At 48.9% G+C, this 23,402-nt stretch overlaps 3 protein-coding genes across 3 annotated transcripts, besides 2 other annotated features; 2 read left to right on the top strand and 1 right to left on the bottom strand.

Annotated features, from left to right (window-relative positions):
* The first annotated feature begins 2,473 nt into the window (after positions 1-2,473).
* Positions 2,474-2,498: a repeat region.
* A 1,307-nt stretch (positions 2,499-3,805) lies between these two features.
* Positions 3,806-4,408, top strand: FPSE_01595 (uncharacterized protein; the record flags this gene model as incomplete). Its single annotated transcript, XM_009254715.1, has 2 exons — positions 3,806-3,880; positions 4,058-4,408. The coding sequence occupies 2 exons, from the start codon at positions 3,806-3,808 to the stop codon at positions 4,406-4,408; spliced, it is 426 nt and encodes a 141-aa protein (XP_009252990.1).
* A 1,831-nt stretch (positions 4,409-6,239) lies between these two features.
* FPSE_01596 (uncharacterized protein) lies at positions 6,240-7,198 on the top strand (the record flags this gene model as incomplete). The annotated part of the gene is made up of 2 exons (XM_009254716.1): positions 6,240-6,663; positions 6,717-7,198. 2 exons carry the CDS (start codon positions 6,240-6,242, stop codon positions 7,196-7,198), a joined length of 906 nt encoding a protein of 301 aa, XP_009252991.1.
* A 1,925-nt stretch (positions 7,199-9,123) lies between these two features.
* Positions 9,124-15,738, bottom strand: FPSE_01597 (uncharacterized protein; the record flags this gene model as incomplete). Its single annotated transcript, XM_009254717.1, has 8 exons — positions 9,124-11,748; positions 11,805-11,819; positions 12,426-12,604; positions 12,676-12,829; positions 12,948-12,977; positions 13,307-13,393; positions 13,525-14,409; positions 14,572-15,738. The coding sequence occupies 8 exons, from the start codon at positions 15,736-15,738 to the stop codon at positions 9,124-9,126; spliced, it is 5,142 nt and encodes a 1,713-aa protein (XP_009252992.1).
* Positions 15,739-22,832: 7,094 nt separating this feature from the next.
* Positions 22,833-22,863: a microsatellite.
* Positions 22,864-23,402: the final 539 nt, after the last annotated feature.

Below are 23,402 nucleotides of genomic sequence, written 5' to 3'. Positions count from 1 at the left end.
ATATCTAGAAGCGAGTCTGTCGTGGATGGGGCGACTGCCACACTGTGTGGTATTCTTTATTTGCTCTGGTACGAACATGCGAGCCTTGAGCTGGCCCTGGTAGTACGGCGACCTGCCCTTATCAAGCCCCAGAGCTGGCCTGGTCTTCTCAAGGTCGAAGTTCCACAGTAACCTTTAGCGAAAGAAGCCGTGGTTAGTTCTCAGGCTAAGCTGGGGTTGAGAGCTAGGACCCAACAACGAACAAGCTCTTGGTTGAAGTGATGAGATGAATGGGTCATAGTGCCGGGGAGCGTTTTGGCCAGGGGTTGTGAAGACTTAACATGCAGACTGCATGTACGGATACAAGCCAGGTCACTGAGATACCCCTGCTCTGTAAACTTCGCAGCTAAGTCCACAGCAAGGCTTAGAAGACTGGGGTGTGCTAACGGGGAGCTGCCGGTAGCTTCGCCATTCATGACAAATTTTCCCCTTGGTTTCTCTTTGCTTTATGCGGTCAGTGTGCTTCCCATACAAATATCTTTTCTCGCGTACTATGACTTGTGCTGCCCCTATTCAACACGACAGCAAGAACTCGACAACCCAGCATGCAGTCCAAGTTTTAGTCGCCACGGAAGCAACAGGTGGAAGGGGACGTATGCGAGGCCACCAGGTCCGCAAAGAAGCAGGCCTCAGTCAACAAAGTTGTGGGATGCCTTGCAGCGTATCCTAAAGCTAAACTAAGCTCGACACCGCCCATCATTTAACTAGCTTAGAAGCTGGCGGGCTGGCGGGCTAGTACCCAGGCATCCGGAGCCTAAGGGAAGCTAGAGCGGTCAACGGGAATGCCATGTGTACGTATCCGCAGTAATATGTACGGCAGCCGTGGGCACGGTTGTACCACGATCAGTTCAATGCATCGCTCCCGCGCAAGATCAAGCGCGGCCCGTCTCGCCCAAGCCCAAGCGTCATACAGTACGTTCAGTACGTATCTCACTCACTATCTTTTCGATCGAGTTGCAGATGCGAGTGCAGATGCTAACAAACGCACCGGCCGTTCAGTGAACGACGGGAGCGCAAGGATTTCCGTTGTAGGCGCTTACGGTCTGAGAGAGACGCGAGGTGGGCCGGGTGGTTGAATCTGGTGTAAGTGAGTGAAAGAAAACAACATTCGCCAAGCCAGAGACAGAGGCGGTAACGCAAATCCAAAAAGCAACAATAAACGGTTTGAAGGAAAAGAGAAAAGAGACGACAAGCAAGCTGCCCATACCGCTATGCTTAGCTAGGTACCTCTAGCGCTGTACCTATACTTCAGAAACGTGGGAGCTGAGATGGGACAAAGAAACAAAAGATCGTCGTGGTGCCCCGTGTCCGTGGTTTTGGGTGGTGCGGACCTTGGTCTAGCTGATCCTGGCTAGTCGGAGCAAGGTCTTGCTTGCTTGTTCCTCGAACGCCGGTTGATTGCGTACTAATTACCAGGTGTAACATTAGTTGTTATGGTTTCTTTTCTTTTTTTCTTATTCTCTCCTTCACCAGCAAGAATATGAACTGGTTCGTGCATAGTTCGCGCTGACGTGGGAAAGGGTTGTATGCCTCGAGCAGACCACCAATTCGAATCCTGCTTACAAGCAGTTTGTTGCAATGCTGTGTCGTTCATGATGACATGGCATTGCATTTGGAGTTGCCCACCAAAAGCGGGAAAAGCCAGGGCCGTGAATCCGCATGAGACAAGACAGCACTCACTTGCATTGTCTTGCCCCAAAGGCGGGTGGGTGAGACCCCAAAAGAGACGTTGGAAACCAAGTAGGGATAGGTAGGGCAGGGCTGCAGGATGAGGAAGGACAGAGTTTCTCTATACTTACCCCTAGAGTGTGGGTGCGACATTCTGAGCCATGAGTGAGGTTCCATGTTGATTGTGGTGATGAGTGAGGGTTGACACTCTGCAGGACAAGAAGGCGGGAATAGTAGGGAAGGAACTATTTGATTGAGGCAGATTCTGCAATGGCAGGTGCCTTCCATGAGATATTTACCTACTAGGTACTAAGGCAGTCACCGAAAAGAGTACCTACTCCCCAGGCAAGAGCCTGCAGTCAACAGGCAGGAGATATCAAAATGTGCCGCATTTCGAATTTCAGCATCATCCACTCATCAATGCCCAATTCCATCAAGACCGTACATCTAAAACTCGAACAATACTACTATCGTCAGACCTCAATCTTGTTGGCACCCTAGTCTACCCTTTGACTTTTCTAAAGACCAAACTTCCACACAATTCGCGCCACGACACGCCACGCACGCGGAAGGGATCTGACTTACCCGTTGTCGCCCATTCATAATCCCACGATAACTATTGCTAGCTCTCAATTGCTGGCATCGCCAAGACTGGTCTCTATACCCATGAGTTCCGCTCAAAGAAAATCTATCTACGTGCTTGGGCATCGCAATCACCCCATCGAAGCTTCCTACAGTCGAAAAGCTCCTCTCCAACTTCAGCTGCAAAAAGAAAAAAAAGAAAAAAAAAACAATGGCATTAATCTATCTATGGCTGTTTGCTATTTCTTGGTTCTCGACCTTAGTTTCCGCCAAAAACCCCTGGAGCGGTGATATACGGTACCTCGACCGAGGGGTGTGGGTGCATCGGACGACAGCAACTCTGACGGGTGATGGTGAATTGCATGACCAGGGGGTTCTACCGGGGAAGGGACCCTGGTTACCTGGTTAAGAGCTGCAAGGCCCACCCGCGGGCATGCAGCCATCCATGACAGTTGTCTCTAGTGGGGAGACCAATCTGCATTGCGTCGATACCGGGTCTGTGACTGGCACACTGACTGGTACAAGCGCCTGTACCGGGGAAGTGGTTGGAGGCTAGCAAGCTTTCACACGATCAAACGCGACATTGCGTACCTGTCGATAATGTCACACGCAGAGCATGCAGACCAGATCCTGCCGGACTATCTGTTAGGTATATCACTACCCGTCATTTATGGCACGCTCTTTCAGCACTGCCGCGGCGAACAAACTTACGGATCGTCGCATGAGCCTTGAAACAACGGCCATAGACCGAGCCATCAGGGTTTTCTCCCCATCACGTCGAGGTCATAATGAACAAAAAAGAACAAAAGCGAACAATCAAAATTGTCGTCATGGCGTTTCTAATCTTAGATGAGCAATATGCGGCCGCTTTTGAGAGTCCAGGGATGATGTGACAGCTGTTAATGGACGGTTTATCATAAAGTCTCACAGGAAATGAACTCGCAAGAAAAGCGAAATGAGGTGGACCAAAGCCACCAATATCTTCAACAACGGGTGGCTTGAACCGTTATCACATCACGCTGTGCCGCAATTGTCTTATTTAACGACACGTTGCGGCGCTCAACACCACGGGACGGGGCGTTGTTAGCATTGAGCCGACGCAATGAGCCTAGGCGTTTCCCAGAAGTAAATGACCCGGCTTGTTTCCTCAAGTTGGCCATTTGGTGTTTCATTGAACCCCAGGTGCGCAATCTCAAGCATAACCATGATGCTAATGGTGGAGGGGCTCCCGATTTGGGATTCGATATCATGTCTTGTCCTCAATCTTTCTAATTTCAGAGACCGACACAGACAATCAAACAAGAAATGAATCTATGTGGCGGCCTCGGCAGTGTGGGGGTAGGATTACAGATGATCCTACGTCTTTTGGGGATTTGGTAACTCCAGTACAGTTACATTTATGCCAACACTTACACCACGTTTATGCTCGTGTTGAGTCTTTTGCACTACGCCTACATAGAGTCTACAAGGGCAAAAAAGGGCAATTCAAGCTACGAGGCTGAAACAAGTTGCCCTGATGCTGCTGGGGTCAGGTTCTTTTGCTTTTCTTTTTAACCTTCTCTTTCAGCTCGAAATAGCTGTCAATTATGCAGTGAGTTAAGACCGCCCATGCTATACTGTCCCCATCGTTTGACCGGGCCGTCCCTAGTTGTCGAAATTTTATTGGATTTACTTATCATGCCCGCACATTTTGGAAAGCTAATATCGCAGTCTTAATTATATCCATATTATAATTTAGCCGCTGCTGACGAACTTGTTGCTGTCAAAGAAGCTCGATGGTGTTGTCCTCGCTTTCGCTGTCGCGTCACGTCACCTACATCAATGGCACTACAACCCTACACTCGAACGTGGCCTTGCATATCTGCTGGGAGTCAAAGTCACTTGCGTGGACAAGGGTGTACACAAAGACGATCAAAGAGCTGTCGCGTTATGGCCTACAAAATTCGGCTCAGCCTCGACAGTTGGCCCCCGGCTAGTAGTGATGATCATGGGTCTCGACGGCTCCCGTGACCATGAGCGGTCAGGGAAAGCACCCAAGGGTCTGAGCCAGGTAAAACACGGCCGGCCACCTAATCAACGGGCATCTGTAACTATGGCATGCATTGCGTCCTGCAACTAATTTACCCTGCCATGCCTCTTGTTGTGGTGGTCCGGGATGTGCTGGCAGCGTGGTATTTCCTGAAAGCTTTCAACCCACAATATCAATTAGTCACAGTCATGGAGCCGAGGCCTAAGCACTCTAGACCCTTCATGGAGAAGTGCAGCTTGGGCCTGGTTCATGCAGGAGCCCATTGCTGCATCTACACGCACATACGGATACATACGACATGCAGCAGCAGCAGCACAGCACTGATGCATCGATGCAACCATGGACCAACGGCTGACACGGGCGCCTCAAAACTAGTGAATGCAGCAACCGTGTTGGTCGACACCTGTCACCCAACGGTGCCGTGTCCGCTTCACCCTTTCCAGACAGTGCAGCATCACTGCTGCCACAAGGTAGAGCGGTGTGGGTGTATGTGTGTCTCTTTGCATGCGTTTCGACCGGTCAAGACATGTGTGGGAACTGCGGGTTGAGCTGTCTTTTGATGCGTTGTCCACCCGCGCTCCAGTTCATTGCCATGAAGGTGGTGTTGCTGCCCGATGACGACCTAATGATTGATGGTTAGGGGAACAGTTCGAAAGGTTCAACACTCAATCCCATGTTACTGAACTGAGAGGTTTTTTTTTTCAGTCATGCTTCACAACCCCTCCCAGCAGACAAACTAAAGTCAACTGGAAAGAGAAGCATAATTGACGGCCAGATTGTCGGGAGGCAGCATTTACCTTGACGAATCGCGACCCACCTCACGATCTGATAAAGCTGGGAAAAGTTTATGACCATGGGGATGAGTCTCGGTGTTTGTCTTGGAAAAGTTCGAGATTGAGCAACCCAAGAAAGAACGCACGTGGGGGGCTAGCCAAATGATCGTCCCCCACGCAGTGAGGTTACAATGTCGCTTGTGGGCTGTCATTCATACGGAGTACGTATTACCGACTGGCAAACAAAGGCAGGTCATGGCTTCATCATACAGTACAAGGTCTCGTTCGCCATGATGGACATTTTTTCGATATATGTATGAGCGCGGCAATGATAGCCATGTCAGATGCTAGACACAAACTGGCGTCTAAATGCGCAAACCATGCGTGCGTTCTGCAGCCGTGGACAAGACCCAACGTACACACGGCACAAGCGCGCAAAGAGATTGCGCACAAGACATTCGAGTGCGGGCCATCCAATTACATGCCTTGCGGTACTTAGTTGGACCCGACAGTTTGGGCCACTGCTTCACAAGGCAAGATCGACTGTTACAGCTTGTTGGTCAGAGAGCGCCACAGCAAGCCAACATGAAGGTCGGACCACTTGGATGGCCACAATCTCAGTGACATTCCCTTGCATCACTACACCAGGGGGAAAATATAAAGCAAGCAATTACATTAGAGAATCACGAAGAATGCAGTACTACGTCTCCGATATTTTACGCATATCGCTCAGATCAGGCCTTGTGCGGCCATGAAGATCCGGGTTGTAGGCCCGGCGGCCCCGATAATCGGATCGGGGCATGCTGCTATCATCTCCGGACCGAACCGGCCAAGCTGGCCAACCATGAATTTAGCCATCATTGATACTGCAATTATCCATTGCGTCTTCTTCCTGGTTCCATGCCTTTATAGCATTCCCTCACTTTGAATCTACGGCTGAGCACTTGATGCTATCTTTTGCAGCAAACCTCTCCACTTTCAAGTTCTGTCTGTCTGGAACCCCCGCCTGTTTCCCCTCATATAGTCCATATCATAAACCTCAACCCCGCTATTCATCATAGCTATTTGCATATATCTCCGCGCCCTTTTACTTCAAACATATACCTGTATCACTGAATAACACCAGGCTCATACTCAGTATTACCGCAATGGGCGCCGACATTCAGCAATGGACGATAGAGAAGCCCTGGCTTGAGACGCATTGTCTCTTGGGTGAAGGGCCTTTCTACGAGAAGTCTGTCGACACTTTGCGCTTTGTCGACATTCGCAACAAGCGATTACATTACGTCAAGGTTGCCGAAGGCCCTTCGTCTCTCAAAACCGTTCAATTGGATGTTTGTCCTACTGTTACAGCCAACATTGCCGGCGTCGACCCACAGGAGCGAATTGCCCTGGGCGTCAAGTATGGACTGGCGATCTTTGATGTGAAGAAGGAGACATATGAGCTCATCCAACCATTCGAGGAGCCGGCGAATGAGCGTCTGCGTAGCAACGACGGCGGCGTGGACCCTCTCGGCCGATTCTGGCTTGGAACCATGACGGATTTTGGTCTTGGACCCTTTAAGCCTGAAGGTACGCTATTTACACTGATGTCCTTGGTTACAGTTTCTGACATGATAATCCAGGAGCGGTTTATCTCATGGATTCCAAGTCACGGGAGGTGAAGCTCCCTGATATGACGATTCCCAACACGCCAGGGTGGTCTCCGGATGGGAAAACACTATACATTACACATTCAAGCGCTAGGGAAGTCTTTGCGTTCGACTTTGATACCGAATCCGGAGAGATCTCCAACAAGCGTGTCTTCTATACGCATAACGGCTCAGGTGAGCCGGACGGTTTCCGTGTAGATGTGGACGGCTTCATTTGGCATGCCGTCTACGGAGAGGGACGCGTGATTCGGATCGACCCCAAGACGGCTGAGATTGTAGGCGAGGTCAAAGTGCCGACAAAGAATACAACTTGTGTACAATTCGTCGGTACTGAACTCGTCATCACAACCGCTGCGGATGATGAGGGCGAGGAAACAAGTGGCGAGTATGGTGGACATGTGTTCAAGGTTGATGTTGGCATCCAGGGTCTGGAGCTTCACGAGTTCAAGCTATGAGTGAGTTGAGCTAGACAATGACCGTCGCTTGTGTCGACTCGACTATGCGCGCTGAGCAACAAAAGCACAGACCTCGCCAGAGTTGAAGTTTGTCATTGAGTCTTGGAGGCTTGGATAACCATTACAATTACCCAATCAAGTTGCTCATCCCCAACTTCTCTTGTTCTCTTGTTCTCTTGTTCTCTTGTTCTCTTTCCCTTCTTTGTCTTGACAGGGTCTGAGCTAGGCCCGAAACCCCTGGGGCGGACCATGCCCCGTCGGCTGGGTCGTTCCACGATACCTTGTTTGTTTGTTTGCTTGCTTAGATGCTACACAGTGTTTGCCTGCCACACGCCATGCTCGTGTTTGTCCGCAATCCATGGAGCACATCCGAGTCATCTTGACACCTCTTGGCCACAGCTTGAGACATTGTTGTCTCCCATGGCCTTGGAACTCCCAGCAAAGCGTCTAGAGCATCACCTGAACAGCGAGTTCTCCTAAACCACTTCAACTGCCGACCACGGTCCACAAGCGTGTCTCTTGCCGACGCGCTTGTCAAATACATGACTCATGCTCATATTTCAACAACACAGGCTCGCTCGCTCGTAGACTACACCGCTGTCAAAAGCCTTGACCGCTCTCGAAATCTAGCGCCTTTCTTGATCGGAACTTTTCTCCAAACTCGCCTGCTGTTACGTGCATAAGAACGCTATACTCGATGGCTCATACTATAACAGGCAAGGGACCCCCCTGGTGACCGGTACAGATGCAAGTTTGAGAATTCGATGCTAGTCCTGTGTCTGTGCCTTTGACGGCTGCATTCATACCGAGTAAGAGTGCATTGCATGAGGCTGGGTTTTTCGTTTCCCGGCTCCTTTAGAGGAAGGCAGAACAACGAATGGTGTTTTCACCGACACGTCAAACATCAGGATCCCTTTTTTCTCACCGCTTCAATTGAAACTGGACCCCTAGAATATTTAGTCGCTGGAATATTTTGGTACTGACACATGTGGGAATACCTTCGCCATACAGCTGTTTCCCCTACTTTTTACCCTGTCTGCTTGTTCATATGACGAACATCGCTTCACCCCTACCTACCTCAAAGTGAGATCATATTGCTTTTCCCGACATTTCGTGTAGGCCCCTAGTTGGCCAAACAAGCAACAACCCATCTTGAAACACCCTCGTCAAAAAGAGAGCACGTCGATCCTGTTCTGGGTTACACCTTGTTCGCCTCACTTATACCACGCAACAGTGCTGCACTTTTGTTCCCTAGGGGTTCTCATAATCACGTCAGGAATAATTAATGATGAACCACGCCAGCCCTACATGCATACACTACGTAGTACTATAAAACTCAAAGCCCGAGGAGAGAAGCAACAGAAAAAAGACAAGGGCCCCTTCACCCCCCTTGTCACCGCTTCTCAAACCAAACTAGAGGAATTCCTTCTTTTCTTTTCTTCCAGCCACCCCCTGGATCCCAAACCTGGCGTGAGGTCTGGCAAACCGGGGAAGAGGGGATGCTGCAGTAGGGCCCGGGGGTGTTTCGACCGGGAAGCCGTGGAATCGTCCCCGTTGGCTGATTGATGATGACCTTGACAGGAAGGTCTCGCTACGTTCGCTGACGTTGGACTAACTGCCATCCGCTAAGCTATCCCACGCCGTTGAACGTGTCGAGAACAAGAAAGCATCTCGTGGGAGCAGCAGGGTAGTTGCATATCTACACAACATTCTTATACAACACCATGATATGGCGGTTTCATATACACACAAACCTTCAATGCAATTCGTTTCATCGACGAGATCATGTCCTAGGATATAAAATAATACTCTATTGTTTAGTCTAAAGTAGGTGTATTAGTACTTGTGTTAATTAAAGAATCAAACCTTTGCTATGACCTCCCGGTCCGTACGTCCCGGTCCAGCTCTGCGTGTCATTATTCCAATCAATCCCTTGTCCCTTGCTGTTTATGGTGTTCTTGTAGGCCCTCCGTCAGGTCCGTATTGACCACCAAGTCATCTTTACCTTTGAAGTGCATCACAACCGTAAGACCTTCAATGTCGATATCTGTATGAGTATGCGAGCACAGGGTACCAGCCCGACCGTCTGATAGCGGACAACCCGTTTCATCTCCGAGTTGATCAACTTGACTCTTTAGATCCATGTACCGCGCTCGCCAGGCGCACATATGCTTATACGGCATCATGGGTGTCGGATCATGAATCACAGTTGACATCAGTGAGTCTTTGCGTTCTGGATCGTCTTTTTTGCCTGGAGGTTGTGGACTGTTCTGCTCCTCCGCTTCTTTATCGTGGAGCTCTTGACGCTTGGCCATGAGCTCCTCGTCACCTTGCCGAGCGAGTGATAACTCGACGTCGGTTACTTTGAGGCGAGGTATCGGTGACTTGAATGCAGTACTTAGCTCTAGTTCAGGTTTCTTCTGTAACCCAACCTCAGCAAATGACTGAGAAGAGTTCTCTGCTTGTGGTGATATGTATTGATTTGGATTGCAGTTGATACAATCCTCCTTCTTATCTTTTTCAGATACTGGTGTCCGCTGATTTACACTACTCAACTCACTCCTCCAGTTCTCTACATGAGAAGGGGTCAGCCGTTGATTTGATGGCTGTTCTGGAGATTTGTCAACCTTTCTCAATTGTGTTCTCCATGACGAGATGTTTGTCGTTTCGGCATTCGACTTTTCAGGGTCATCTCGCGGGATTGTTTTGCGTAACATGTGCACTCCGGGGACTGGCTCATCCAGCTCCTTGGGGCGTTTGCAAGACCCAGGACTCACACTATGTGTTTTATCTGGCAAGGGAGTGTTTTGAGCTTGTGGCGTATTCTTTCCATTTTCTTCGTGTGAGGTACCGCGACCTTTGTTTGGTGTCTGTGGTGCCGGGGTAGGTTTTGCGCCAGTTGGCCGTGAAGTCGGTGATCTCGAATGATGTTCTTGCACGTCACAAGCCTGACCATGAGTGCCCAACGCGGATTTTATCCAATGGGCATCATTATGAGTGTTGACATGGGGCTCGTGGGAATTTGGACGTGGGTGTCGATCCCCCTTGTGCTCGTTAAGATTAAGTGGCTTTGATTCAATCTCACCAGGAACTGCCGTGTCTCTGCTCAGGCTATGCTTGGTAGTTTCTGTTCCAATAGTCACAGTTTCGTCTTGACTTAGACTATGGTCTGAAGTTGGTTGGCTGTGCGCACTCAGCTTGTAATTGTCCATCCTCGAGCGCCCGTCTGGTCCACGGGGGGACTTCTCCTCCGTTGCCGAAGAGGGGAGTGTATTAACGCCAGCTGCCAGATGTTCCATGATATGTTGAGAGTGATGCATGTCTTGTCCGTGATGATACAGTTGATCAATTTTCATTTGTAACTTGTGTCGTGACGGTGACTTCTCCACTGCCGGGGCATGCTTCACTTCATGCCTATCCTTATCCTCGTCAATCATATCCAGGTCGTTGCCTTCGACCACCAGGGCTCCCAAACTACGCTGAGTAGCACAGCTGATGCTATGCCGAGTCGGGTGGTGCCCAGCGTGTGTCGCTCGGCAGCTAGGATCAGAGCACTCTTTCTGTACATGAGAAGCGCGGGGCGATTTGGACAACAGACGATCTGGAACGCAATCGGAGTGCTTGGGTTTTCGTTCCACCTGCACTGATCTCGCTGTAATCGTAGGCTCGGAAGGCTTTTTTACGGTTCCCCGGTCTGCCATGAAAAAGGGGTTGTTCTTCACCGAGCTAGAGACCTCTGTTGGTACTGCAATGGTCTTTTTTCGGACCGGTTTCAGGAGTTCCTGATCAATTTTAGGTATTAGGCGAGATTTCTGTCTGGTTGGGCGAGGAGTCTTTGATGTTTCTGGCTCGGATACCAACCTTGGGGTCTTGCGACGACGGGCCATACCCAAAGTGACTCGTGTAGGCTGACCGTCCTCGCTTATGGGATGCTCTTGAGTAGGTAACTCAGGAGCTCTGTCCGTGTGGTTGTGTTCCTTGTACGGGGCCGAAGAAGTAGGAATTATGTGCTTGGGGATATTACCAGGAACTTCTCCAGTGCACTTTATACAGGAATCATGGCCGCAGTGCGAGCAATATCTTTCGAAAGCAAGAGGTTTAGCGCATGAATGACATATTTGCGATATTATGAGTCTGTTTTGTATGATTCGATCTGGCGTACTCGCACCGCCGTCTGAAAACCATCCCGCGGGCCTGGGTATACCATACTGCTCGAGGATATCCATTGCATCCTGGCATTTCTCTGTCGTGCTCACGGTCCGAGACGGGTCCGACGAGGCAAGATACGATGTCAACATAGACTCGGGAGGCAGGATCTCCTTACTAGTTGAGTATCGTGGGAGCTGACTCGGGCGAGTCGAAACCTTTTGGCCATGGCTAATTTGAGGTTGAAACCCAGTAACACTCGGCCGTGACAATGGATCTCGACCGTTGGATCCTGTTGCAACACTCGATCGCTGACGTTCCTTCTGCGGTAGATTCGATAATGTCTTCCTGGGATCGCTATCTCTTGAGGCACGACTCTTTCGCCCATTGGTCGCTCGCTGTCCCTAATCGAACGTGATGCTTTTGCGCACTTGCTCAGGAGAGACCGAAGGTTGCTCACTCGCGGCTGGATTTTCTGTGAGTGTTTGCAGTTGACGAACACGATCACCGACAACGCCTGGCGGTATCATATCGGGTTGATTCAGGAGTTGTCTCTTCTTTCGAGGTGGCTGATCGTACAAGAAGAGGACATGCGACACTGCTGGAAAAGTGGACGGATAGCCGTTCGACAGCCCGGATTTTAATTAGTCGATAAGAAATATCGCTATACAAGGTGCTGAGATGCGTGTCATGTTGTAGGTGGAAGTTTTGAGGTTGATTGTGCAGGGCGATCAATATTAGGGGTTGAGCGCATGTCAAGTTTGGCTTGGTGTTGCAAATGAGGAAGTCGTGGATATGGCTTAGCTTGACGACGTCACTAAAACCTGCCCGCCTTACAACAGTTCAAGACAAATTAATCACTGAGAATAGACGAATAAAAGTGCATTTAGGAGGTAGCACAACCAGGACTGGTATCAATTGTCACAGCTTCCGTGCTAAGATGGGTAGAATATTTTGATGTACAAGGGCCTCCGTCACCATAAACTAACTGCACGCTTATTTCACATGAGCAGACAGGGTCTCGAGAACCTAAATGTCCGTTAGTAAAGTCAATCGCAAGCACATCCCTCACAATACACACCTCCAACTCGATCTTGGCCTCAGCAATATCTTGCTCGCTTCCGCTACCGTTGGCAACCTTCTGGGCCTCGGCGATCTGAGCTCGGATGGCCTCAGCGCTGAAGTCCTCAAGGGGGTAACCCTCGACGGCGTTGATGCTAAGGACGGAGTTGGGCTGGACGGTAGCAAATCCACCAGAGACTAGAAACAAAAATTCCATCAGCGATTTGTCCGGACCCCGGCAAAATTGATTGGTGTAATCCAAAACGTACGGAAGAACTGCTTGGAGCCAGCGGACTCCTCGACAACCTCAACCAGACCAGGCTTCAGCTGCTCAATGGAAGGAACGTGGTTGGCGAGGACACCCATCTCTCCAGACTCGGCGGGGATGTTGACCTGGACGACGTCGTGGGACTTGTAGATAGACTGCGTGCGGCAATTAGCTCCATGCATCAATTGGCGGCGATGCCATCATGGCGAGGGTCCAATTCGGTCGTATCGTGCTCGATCTTGATCCGACTTGTCGCGACGGCGGTGGTCATACCTGGTGAGGGAGGGCAAGGCTCAGCTTGATCTGCGATAACGGTCAGCCGGGTCGGGTTCGTTAAAATCAGTAGCCGGGTCCGGCTTCTCTGGGTCTTGCCTTGTCGGGGACGGCCTCGGCGTAGGTTCTTCGCTGGAGGGGAACTCGGACGGCGGCAGGGCGAGCTCGGAGAGCCGCACGGGCGATGCGGAAAGAGTTCATGATGGGCTGAGCTGGTGGGTGAGGTTGTTGCTTGGGTGAGCTCAAATGAGGTCGGTCGCTGGCACGAATCTTTGCCGGAGCAGCAATTCGCGATTCGGCTAGCGGGAAAATCCGATAAAGTGTTGCACGTGAATAGTCACATGACCTCGATAACTTACATGAATACAACTACTCTCAAGGTCATAAGAAGGATACTCGACAATCATTTGATAGCTGTGCTCGAATTGGCAAATAGCAAACACGTCCTGTTCGATGGTAATCAACATTTCAACTCTATAACCTCCAACTAACATCAACCGTCCACCACCAAAACACACCAGTTTACAATCTAGTAACTGAATATTCTACCCTCAAACGCTCTCAGCTCAGAGAGAACTTTCTCATGCTCCGGCTTCTTCTCATACTCGCAAATCAATTCTCTAATATGCTTCTGGTTGACATTCCTGGCTGTTGAGTGGTCCAGCAAGGTCTCCAAGAACGCTTCATAACGATCTTCGGATGCTTTGCAGGCCTCCTGTAGCGGACTGTCCTCTGGCCCGTCAAAATCTATCCGCGACCCATGTTCCAACAACAACTTGAGATATTCATCGAGTAGGTCGATAGAATCATCGCTTGGCCCATCTTTCCAAGCTTGATAGAGCACTCCTGATAGAAACGCTGCTCGATGGTCTCTGATCTTGCCATGCTTCCGTTGCCTGATTGTGACATGTGCGTTTGGGTCTGCTCCTGCATTGAGTAGCATTTTCATGCTTTCAATTTTCATACTCTCTGTTAATGTCAACATAAGTGGGGTGCAGTCAATGCCGTTGGCAAGAATCATTGATTGTAGGCCTCCAACGCTTTCATGTCTCATTCCTTCATCGATTTCAGGCTCACCCCAATCAGCATCAAAATCCGTGAGAGGTGAGTCGGTGTAAGTGTTGGTTTCGATCCCTTCTGCGATGAGCTTCTCTACCACCTCATCCCTGTGTTGATCATAAAACGGGTGAGATCTAAAGCAAAGATGCAGCAAGCTGTTGTTATGCTTGAACCGTTTTGAGACCATAGGATCTGCACCCAACGAGAGTAGGAAATTAGCGAATGGGTAGTTGCCGGCGTTGATGGCTTGGTGTAAAGATGTCAAGCCATTTGTAGATATTTTGTCAATGGGGACGCCCTCTCTGAGAACAGTTTCAACGATAGGGGTAGTTTCCCAGGCTTTTGGAAGACTTCCGCCTATGTAATGCAAGATCGTGCAACCATCGAAGTCGCAGTCGGTTATCTCAACGCCTGGTTACTCAAGAAGTCTGTCGACCAACTTCAAGGCACGAGCACTAGTACAAGATGTTGCGATGTGAAGAGGCTTTTGTCCATTCAAGGCTCGCGCATTGGAATCAACATCGTCCCGCTGAAGCAAGAGTTCAGCTACCTCCCAATCACCTACCAAACAAGCGTGATGCAAAGGCGTAAGGCCCTTCTTGCCGTGTGAGCCGGCATTCATCTCTGGATGGGCTAGCAGAATCTTGATGTTTTCCAGGGATTCGCCTATAAGGTCAGATATCCCTACTTCTGTGTCTCTCCTTTCGCAGAGCCAGAAAATATGCGTGCGGCCACTGATAGCCTGGTGGAGCGGTGTCATTCCTTCACTGTCTGATGATGCCACATCGACTCCAGGTTGTTCGAGCAAAAGCTTCGTAATATTCACTGCAGCATGAAAGGCGGCGCGATGCAAAGGGGTACATTTATCATCGTCTGCTGTGGTAGCATCCACCTCTGGTCGCCGAAGAAGCACCTCGACAATCGGCAAGTTACTTATCTCAACAGCCCCATGCAACGGAGTGCGACCGTTCTTTCCGGCTATACTTGCGTCAGCCTCCGGATGCTGCAGCAACGACTTGACAGATTTCAGGCGCCCGCAAGATACAGCGTCGAATAGAGGCGCACATCCATATGAGCCACGGACGGAGGCATCCAGATCGTGTCTTGCAAGCATACGCTCTTCAAGACCAAACTCGGGGGTTTGTACAGCGTAGCTTAGTGCCGCGCCGGCCGGTCCAGGTCCTGGGAGATTGATAAGGAGGTCGATAATTTTTCCACGTCTTTTTTTATTTCTGGGTAGTTCTTCGTCCGTCAAGGCATACCTCCATTTCAAGGTCTTGTACGCTCCCAACTTCTCGATGAGCAACTGTGCAGCTCCTTTGATCTTGCTGTGAGAAATTGCCATGTGAAGGGCATAGAATGCGCCGGGTTCGTAGCAGTCAAGACATAGTCTTGTCGAGGGAATATGAGGATCGACACCAACTTCAACTAGGAACTCGACAATGTCACGATGTCCATTCATTATGGCGTAATGTAGAGGCGTGCCCTTCTGTCCATGTTTTGTGCTCCCAATCATGTTCAAGTCGACTCCATCCTGGTATGCTTTCTTGATGACATCCAATCGTCCCGCTTCAGCTGCTTTGCAAACAATGGTTGGCCGAATAAGAGGATAAATAGTGGCGTAGAAACGGCGACTTGTCTGAGCCCATGCCAATTGCGCTTTCGTCGACAAATCGGTGTCGATAATGGTTTCTTCTATGCACATATCGACAATGTGGTAGATGTTTTCCATGGGTAACGCTTCGATCGAGGCCACGGTGCGAATCGTTGTTGAATAGCTGCTAGGATGATATTTGAGACTTTACAGATACATCCATTTGTCTGCGTGTTGGAATGATAACGAATTGTTGACCCCGGATCGGTAGAAACGTGCGAGGAGGTTGGATTACCGCGAGCCTTACCTCAGGGGAGTTGGCAGTGTTTCTCGACAGCCTTGATTAATTACGTACGCATATTAAAGCATGATGGTCTCATGAATTGTTTGTCTCAAAAGCAAACATGTATTCACACATGGCGTCTATTGGTGGATAGTATCAAAGTTGAACAAACAACCAAATCCGTGGCGTCCATGACAATACAGTTACCAACATGCTCAATAAATTGATGTTTTTGGGTGGCTGTACAGAGTACAAGAATTCCAAAGTCGAATACTGACTTTTGTCCTTCACTCTGCAGCTACTGATAAGTATACAATACAAGAGAAGCGAATGTTTCCATACAAGAACCAGAAGATCGGTCTTTTCTTCTCTTCGTTCTAAAGGGCCTAGAGGAGGATTATCCATCCTCACTTAGAAGACATGAACATGAATGTTTTACTCATTCGATCTTTGCAGAGATATGAGCTTAACAGTAAAAAATCAATACTACAACAGTGAAGACCTGAACATACTTGTTAATACTTCCTGGTTCAGTAATCGACTGATCCTCAGAGGTTGGCATCCGTCGGGGTTGTGTGAAGTTACAATTCTGGCTTTGGTGGTGTTTCATTTCGAAGCATACTTCAACCTCTATATAACTAATCTATCGGCATTTGCACAACTCGGATCAATATCGAAGGCGTTTGACTCAGGGTTTGCGGCGTGTTTGGCTGGAGCAACGTTAGAACACCTAATGCTGACAATGGAGTGTCAACACCCGCACCCTCAACTCTTAGCTCTCTCTCAATGTAGCAGTAAGCCAGTAGCATGTTTCACTTCAAATTCAGATGCCACGAGATGAGATCTCAGCGGTCTAGATGTTGTTCGGTGGGTGCATCAGTTTTCTTCTTTGCTTGTGATTATCTGCTGTGTGACCTTGCATCATAATTGCATATGAACACTCAAGTAAGCACAAGCCCTGCGTGATACGAATAACTGGAGCGGATTATGTCGCCGTTTAGAGATATCACATAATACAAAGTGATTAAAGATCAGGGTCTCAATCATATGATTCAATTCTTATCTGTACCAATGGTTGGTATGTTGTACATTGCAATCACCAAGGGTATAGATTGAAGACTACCCTATACCAGAGGGGCTTCACTCCCCTCCATGACGACAAGAGATCGAAAGTTCCAGTCTTGTTTACTACTTGACACAGCAACTATAACCGACCTGGTCCGGATATGGCTCGGGAGACCGGGTTCTTGTTGTTCGGAAACATCAAGACAGAACAAAAGCCAGTTTTGCTCTCTCTATCCTGCCGAGTGAACCTTTTTTTCTGTGAGGAGACAGACATAAACCGGAAAACGAGGCCTCGGCACTCGAGACACGTACAAAGTGCCGATCACACCTCGAGGCAGTGAAGCGATGATCTCACACGTCACTCACAGCCTGGGCGACTCGACTCCAACTTGACTTTTTGCTATTGCTTTTATGCTTTCAGTGGAATTTCGGGCTTTCGAGAATCCGCTCTCCATCATGATCCGCGGACCCGAAACATCCCATCATCACATCGTTATCGTCTTGCCAACTTGCAGTGGCTCAGTGCCATGTCGTCACGGATCATCGATTGTTGTCATCATCAACAACCAGGCGCAGTCAGCCTGTCGTAAACCAAGTCTCAGCCTTCTTCTTTTTTGGCTTACGTTACTGGCCTTTTTGTTTTACGACAGCTGCGTAATCCCATCTTGGCAATTGACAGCGCTCGTCAACTGCGACACGTTGTACAGGTACAGTATTACACAGTAAGTAACGAGGGCGGGCAGTGGGAATAATAAACGGGTTTGTTCTACGAGTCTCTAAGCCCCTGCCAAGACGCGCTGAGCAATGGATTGCATCACACAGTTTCAGCCATATCGTTGACTGACATTGTCCGAGTCGGAGGAAATAGGAAAGTCAACAACTCATCACTCACAGACTCAGCCTTTAGCCCCGAATTCCTCAACCGTGAATGTAAGCTCACCCTCACCACAAGAAGGCTGAAAGCTGAAAAGTGACGACGTCTCCACTGGTGAGTGAGTGAGATTACAGTCCGCGGTGAGACGGCGTGGCTGTTGGCATTCTTTGTGAGAAATTGCGATTGACTTTGGATATTACCAGCTTTCGATGTAATGGGCCGCTGGTCAATGACACAAAGTATCGTCAAGTACTGATGTTAATTTCGTATCGAGGTTAGCGTACGGAGTCAAGAGAGAAAAAGAAAAAAATAAGCCTCTTTTTCGTTTTCAATATTGAAGCTCGCCCAGTCTAGAAAAGTCTGGCCGGTAAAGCAAATTTTCAAGAATCCACAATGGCTTCAACAAAAGCTGGAGCTTGGATCAACAAGGAAGTTCCCGATCCACTCACGATCAAATCTAAAGAAATGAACCGTTGGAACCTTTGAGCCATGCCGTGTTGCTATTCTCAGCCTTGTGTCCGTGGCTCTCTCACTAATTGTTGAGCTTTGAGCGTGGCATCCAAAAGGCTGAAAAGCTCAGGCCTCTCGGAGAAAATCAAATCTCTTGGCAAAGGATCTAGGAGGGCACGTATCCGTCTATGTCAAGCCCAGTCCCTGATCGGCAATTTTGACGACAACGTGGATGGATGAGTAAACAACTAGGAAACCCCCTTCTTGCGCCGTCATAGACAACATATCCTGCATGTCGTAGGATGCTTGTTTCCTCTTAATTTGTAAACGTGGCTTTTTTTGTGGTCTTTGATACCATCCGGCGGTCGACCGGCTCATCGCTGGATCAAGGGAACTGACTAGGACGGACGGGATGGGGAGAAACGAACGAGATGGGGTTGAGTTGAGTTCACTCATCAGTTCTCACTCATGTCCATGGCATGGACATGCTGCTGTACAACCCATCCCGTGTTCCATCGTGCAGCAGCCAGCCAGCCCACACCTCCCTGCTGCCAGAAAACCGCGCACTTCTTTCGGTATAAACAGTAATGAGACATCGACCTTGACTGGGGTGGCCTTCTTTTTGAGTCGGCCCAGTCGCACAACCGGCCGAGACTTGAGTCCAATATTTGGACGATGCACGGGGATGGAGCACGGCAGTATTGTAGTATGCGGGTCAGTATGCGAGCTGCGGGTGAGGATTTAGACGGAAAGTTCCAAGAGACCGAGCGAGATGAAGGTATTTAGAGCAATGTACCTGCATTCTTGTTGATGTGAATGGATGTCTGAAGAGTATACCCGCTCTTTGTCTTGGATCTAGCAGGATTCCAAGAGTAAGCTGCCTTGGTTGCAGATATTAGTTTCCAAAGATGCATCACCGACTCTTTAGATGTTGCTGTATGCTGTCCCCATAATGCTTAGTGGTATATAAAATAACTTGGCTGTAAGATGTGATTCCACTGCATAAGTTGGCGGGCAGACATCTCGTGATCGATAGACTTGAGCTGTACAGTAGCTTCAAATAATTGATCATGTTGCTCGTGACTCAGCCCTTAAATTCCAAGAAAGCTGAGAAATGAAATCTTCACCGCCAGAATCTCACGATTTTTGAGCACTGTTTTGGGAGTGGGTGGGCTGTGGGTGAAGGATAGTGGACGACGAGCTTGGAGACACCATCGAGAGCTGCATCAGCCAAAGTAGAGAAAGGCTATTTGGACACAATATCCGTAAAACAGTAAGCAATAACGATTGTCGCAGGGAAATTAATGTCATGTTACATGGGGGAGATGGATTTTCAGTTATGCGCTGATAGCGCCTTGTCGTCGTATCCTTTTAGGATGCGGGGTTTGGCTTCAGAACGCGGGGTTAGTACCCAGGCGGACGGGTCAACGTGACGATGCGTACCAGTAGCAGAGTAGAGAACTGATCTGATATTGCATCGAGACATGTCCGTTATCGCATAGGCGAACAGAAAGCCAATGCAGAGACCGAGACCGAGACCCTCCGAATGCTTTTGAGGTCAAGGGTGGTGGTTGCACTGCCTTGGCTGAATGCAGCAACAGCAGCAACAGCAGTTCCGAAATTGAATCACGGGAAACGACCGAGGCATTCGGCGATCAATCAACGGCGCCAAATAGGATTGGCTTGTTTCATCTATTTTCTTTATACGATCGTCGCTGTGAAATGAAGTGTACCATATAGCGAGTCAAGAAAAGCTCGGATATCGAGCAGCTATGATCGCATCGAGGTCCCTTTTGACAACGTCGTGACATCGTCCGGTCGTTTCAGCACCTCATTCATGGATATTCATGGGTACGAGATGAGAGTCGGGCAGTTTCAGGGTCCTCTGTGATACCGTCGGGGCGACGATCCCATTGACATGTTGATAGGCGACTTGACTCAGATTCATGCGCTAGGTAAGCGCATAAGACAAAGTCCATCCATGCCAAACTGTCGTCATCGGGGGATTTCTAGCTTGCATTGCATGGGTTTCTGCAGTAGGAGAAAGAGAGAGCTCACGAGGATGTAAGGAAGTGCGCATTAATTGGTGGATGACGGGAAGGGTGCTGTTGATGCAGAGACAACAGCACACCCAAAATGGTTAAACGCAACCATCTGCGTGCGTTCCTGAAAGCAAGGGTCGATCGTAGTCGACTGTCGACGCACGCAGACGAACGAAGGCACCAGTAAGAGAGATCCTATCGTAAACGAGACAGGTGATTGTGGGGAAGTTGAATGTTATAATGAGGCGAGCATCTGGGATCGATCAATGACACTTGTCTTTATTGCTCGCTTCGATGTTAGCTACTTTAGTAGATAGTATGGATATGGATACTACTATGTACCCCCACGGCTTTGGGGTTTAGCCAAGAATAAAACGAGCAATATTCAGCGTAACAAACCTGATTAACAAAGATGAGCAAAGACTAACAAAGAAGGAGACAAGAGAAAGGGAAAAGCATGTCAAGGGCAAAGCCAGCCATGGACAACAGTGTCGCATTGTGCTTGTGCATTGTACTATGTAACATTGACAAAGGGCGTAGACTACGATAAACGAGGGTTTGATTTGATAGACGAGACGACGACGATCAACAACAACAACCCTTCTTGCATCAGTCAGTCAGTGACAGTGGGATGTGGTTCCCTGAAACAAAAGCAAGCAATCAGTGTGTCAAATCATGACTATCATCTGAGGATCTGGTTGGCGAAGTGACTGATTGTCAGTCACAAGTCAGTCCGATGATCAACATCAACGACAACACAACACAGCATGCTGTGCTGCGTTTGCAATTTGCGGATACACCGCCTCGCAAAGAATGGGAATGAAAGCGGCGGGCTGGTGTCTTACAGTCTGTCCCTTGTCGCAAGCACTGTACATGTACAGTAAAAAACGGCATTCGACTGGTGGGAAAGATTTCACTTGTGGATCGTACTAGGCCCGAGACTTCTGTGGCGGGTTGCTTCTGGAAAAGAGTATTCGCGGTTGATTATGCGAGCACGAGGCTTGGACATGGGCAGTGCAAGCCATATTCACACGGTACATTTGAGCGGCGAGTCGTACTGACTGTTGGGTCATCTACGGTAAGAGTCAGACTCAGTCACTCAGAGACCTGGAGTCAGGACGGTGTGGCACACAGTAGATCAGGGCAACCTGTTTTCGGTCACTACAACGTGGATCTATCAGAGGCTGGACGCTGACAGGCGCCACTGGTCAATTGAGAAGACCCTTAGTAGCTAAAGCTGACTTGACTGGACAATTATGTCCAAAAGAAAGGGGAATCAAAGTCAGACAGTGGACAACCCGTAATAAACTCCAGTAAAAAAGCCAAGACTGTTGCTTTGTCGGTCAGCGCTGGAACCGAAATTGCACCGCGGGATGCGTCTCTTTTTCCCATCCCCTCGCTCTCTCGCTCGCCTCAAAAATAGGTAAAGACACTCTCGACGTACATACCGTAATGTACGTACACGAAAAAGTAATCTCAAGTCGGTCAATGGATCCCTTACGGTTGCTCTATTTCTCGGCAAGGGCTTGGAAAAGCGGATTCTCGACGCGGAGCATCAGCAGCGGAGCAAGACAAGCAGGTGGGTAGCAAAAAAAAAATAGGGACTTGAAGCAGAACAGACGAAATCATTAGTCCACTCTTAGGCCATATATACACTAAGAATGATCTAATATTTATATCAGCGACTAAATCAGTATCGGTTTTTATGCAAACCACCTGACAAGGCACTTTTTCTTTCTGTCTTTTCAGGGCACGTTTTTATTTACAGGCTGATGGCAGGGGAATGATGGATCAATCTAAGCGCTGAAAGGTTTAGCCCAGGAGAGAGAAAACCAGCCTACCAAAAAAAAAGGACGCAAAATGTCTACAACACTCAAGGGAAAAAAAGTCACTGTTCCCACTCACACCTCATTCTCTTGTCATCAATTGGTGATGGCGTAGAAAAGCAGAAGCCCTGCCCTGAGCCCTCAACTAGCATGAGGATTAGCATTAGCTGACAGATGGGCAGTGAGGAACCCATGGATCCAATGTAACAAGCCATTAAAGCCCTCTTGTTTCTGGTCCGTGCTAATAAAAAGTAAAAATTCTTTGATCCATTGCTCGCTGCGTAAAAAATAAAGTGATCCATTTTTTACCCGCTCCTTGTACGGTAAATCGACGGCCGCTCTAAAGTCTCTAATTTAGGGGACAGGCCCCCTCCAAATCTTAACCTGTTCCTTGTCGTCGTTGGCCCTTTTTACCTCTTTTCTCCTAGTCTAGGTCGCGTCTTTCTTTGTACCGCGAGGTATTCTAGTTTTAGTTCTAGTGTCGTTGTTTCGTGTTCGATTAATCAAGGCTTGGTTATTAAAATTCGAGTCAAACAAAGGAGCGGACACCGAGTGTTTCTTTCATCTCCTCCCTTCTACCGCCCTTCTTTGTAAACGTTGTTTCTCCTTTTTTAACTTCTCACCTGGTCCTTGTCGGGAATCTTTTGTCTCAGACCTTGATCTGTTTCGCTGGAAATACGGATACTACTGGCCTGCACTGCACTGTACTAGACTGTACTGTACCCGTGCCTCGGGGAACGTCATCTGCACCTGTCGTCTCCACGCGCAATAACAGCGACCGACACACACACCCAGTCCAGACACACCCAGTCCAGACACACCCACAAGCCAAAGTAGCACAGACGCCACCCTTTCTCAGATTGGGGAATCCTGCAACCTGGAAATCAGCCGCCTCTTCTACTCCTCTTCTAGCCTCTCCTCAAAAGCCCTGTCCGGCCCGGCCCTGCATCTCACTTTCACTTATCGACCCATATCCCATATCAAAGCTCCCTCGTCCGCCTACTTCTTGAGAGCCAGAAAAGCAAAAAACCTTCTCCGGCCAACAACAACATACATCACCTTATAGCAGTTGACCATGTTTGTCTCGCTTTTATAGCACCACCGTCCTCAGGGACGCATTTTAACAAGACTCTTGAAAGTTTCAGCAGCTTGAGCTACTACGATACCTTCAAACAACTTATACACCCTTCCTTCTTCAACAAAACCGTGCCTTTGGATCTTTATCATAATCTCCTCATCATTGGAATCCATCTTTACTCGCT

The sequence above is a fragment of the Fusarium pseudograminearum genome, chromosome 4 (assembly GCF_000303195.2).
Source record: "Fusarium pseudograminearum CS3096 chromosome 4, whole genome shotgun sequence".
Taxonomy (NCBI): Eukaryota; Fungi; Ascomycota; class Sordariomycetes; order Hypocreales; family Nectriaceae; genus Fusarium; species Fusarium pseudograminearum.
This window is presented reverse-complemented; position numbering and strand designations above follow the sequence as displayed.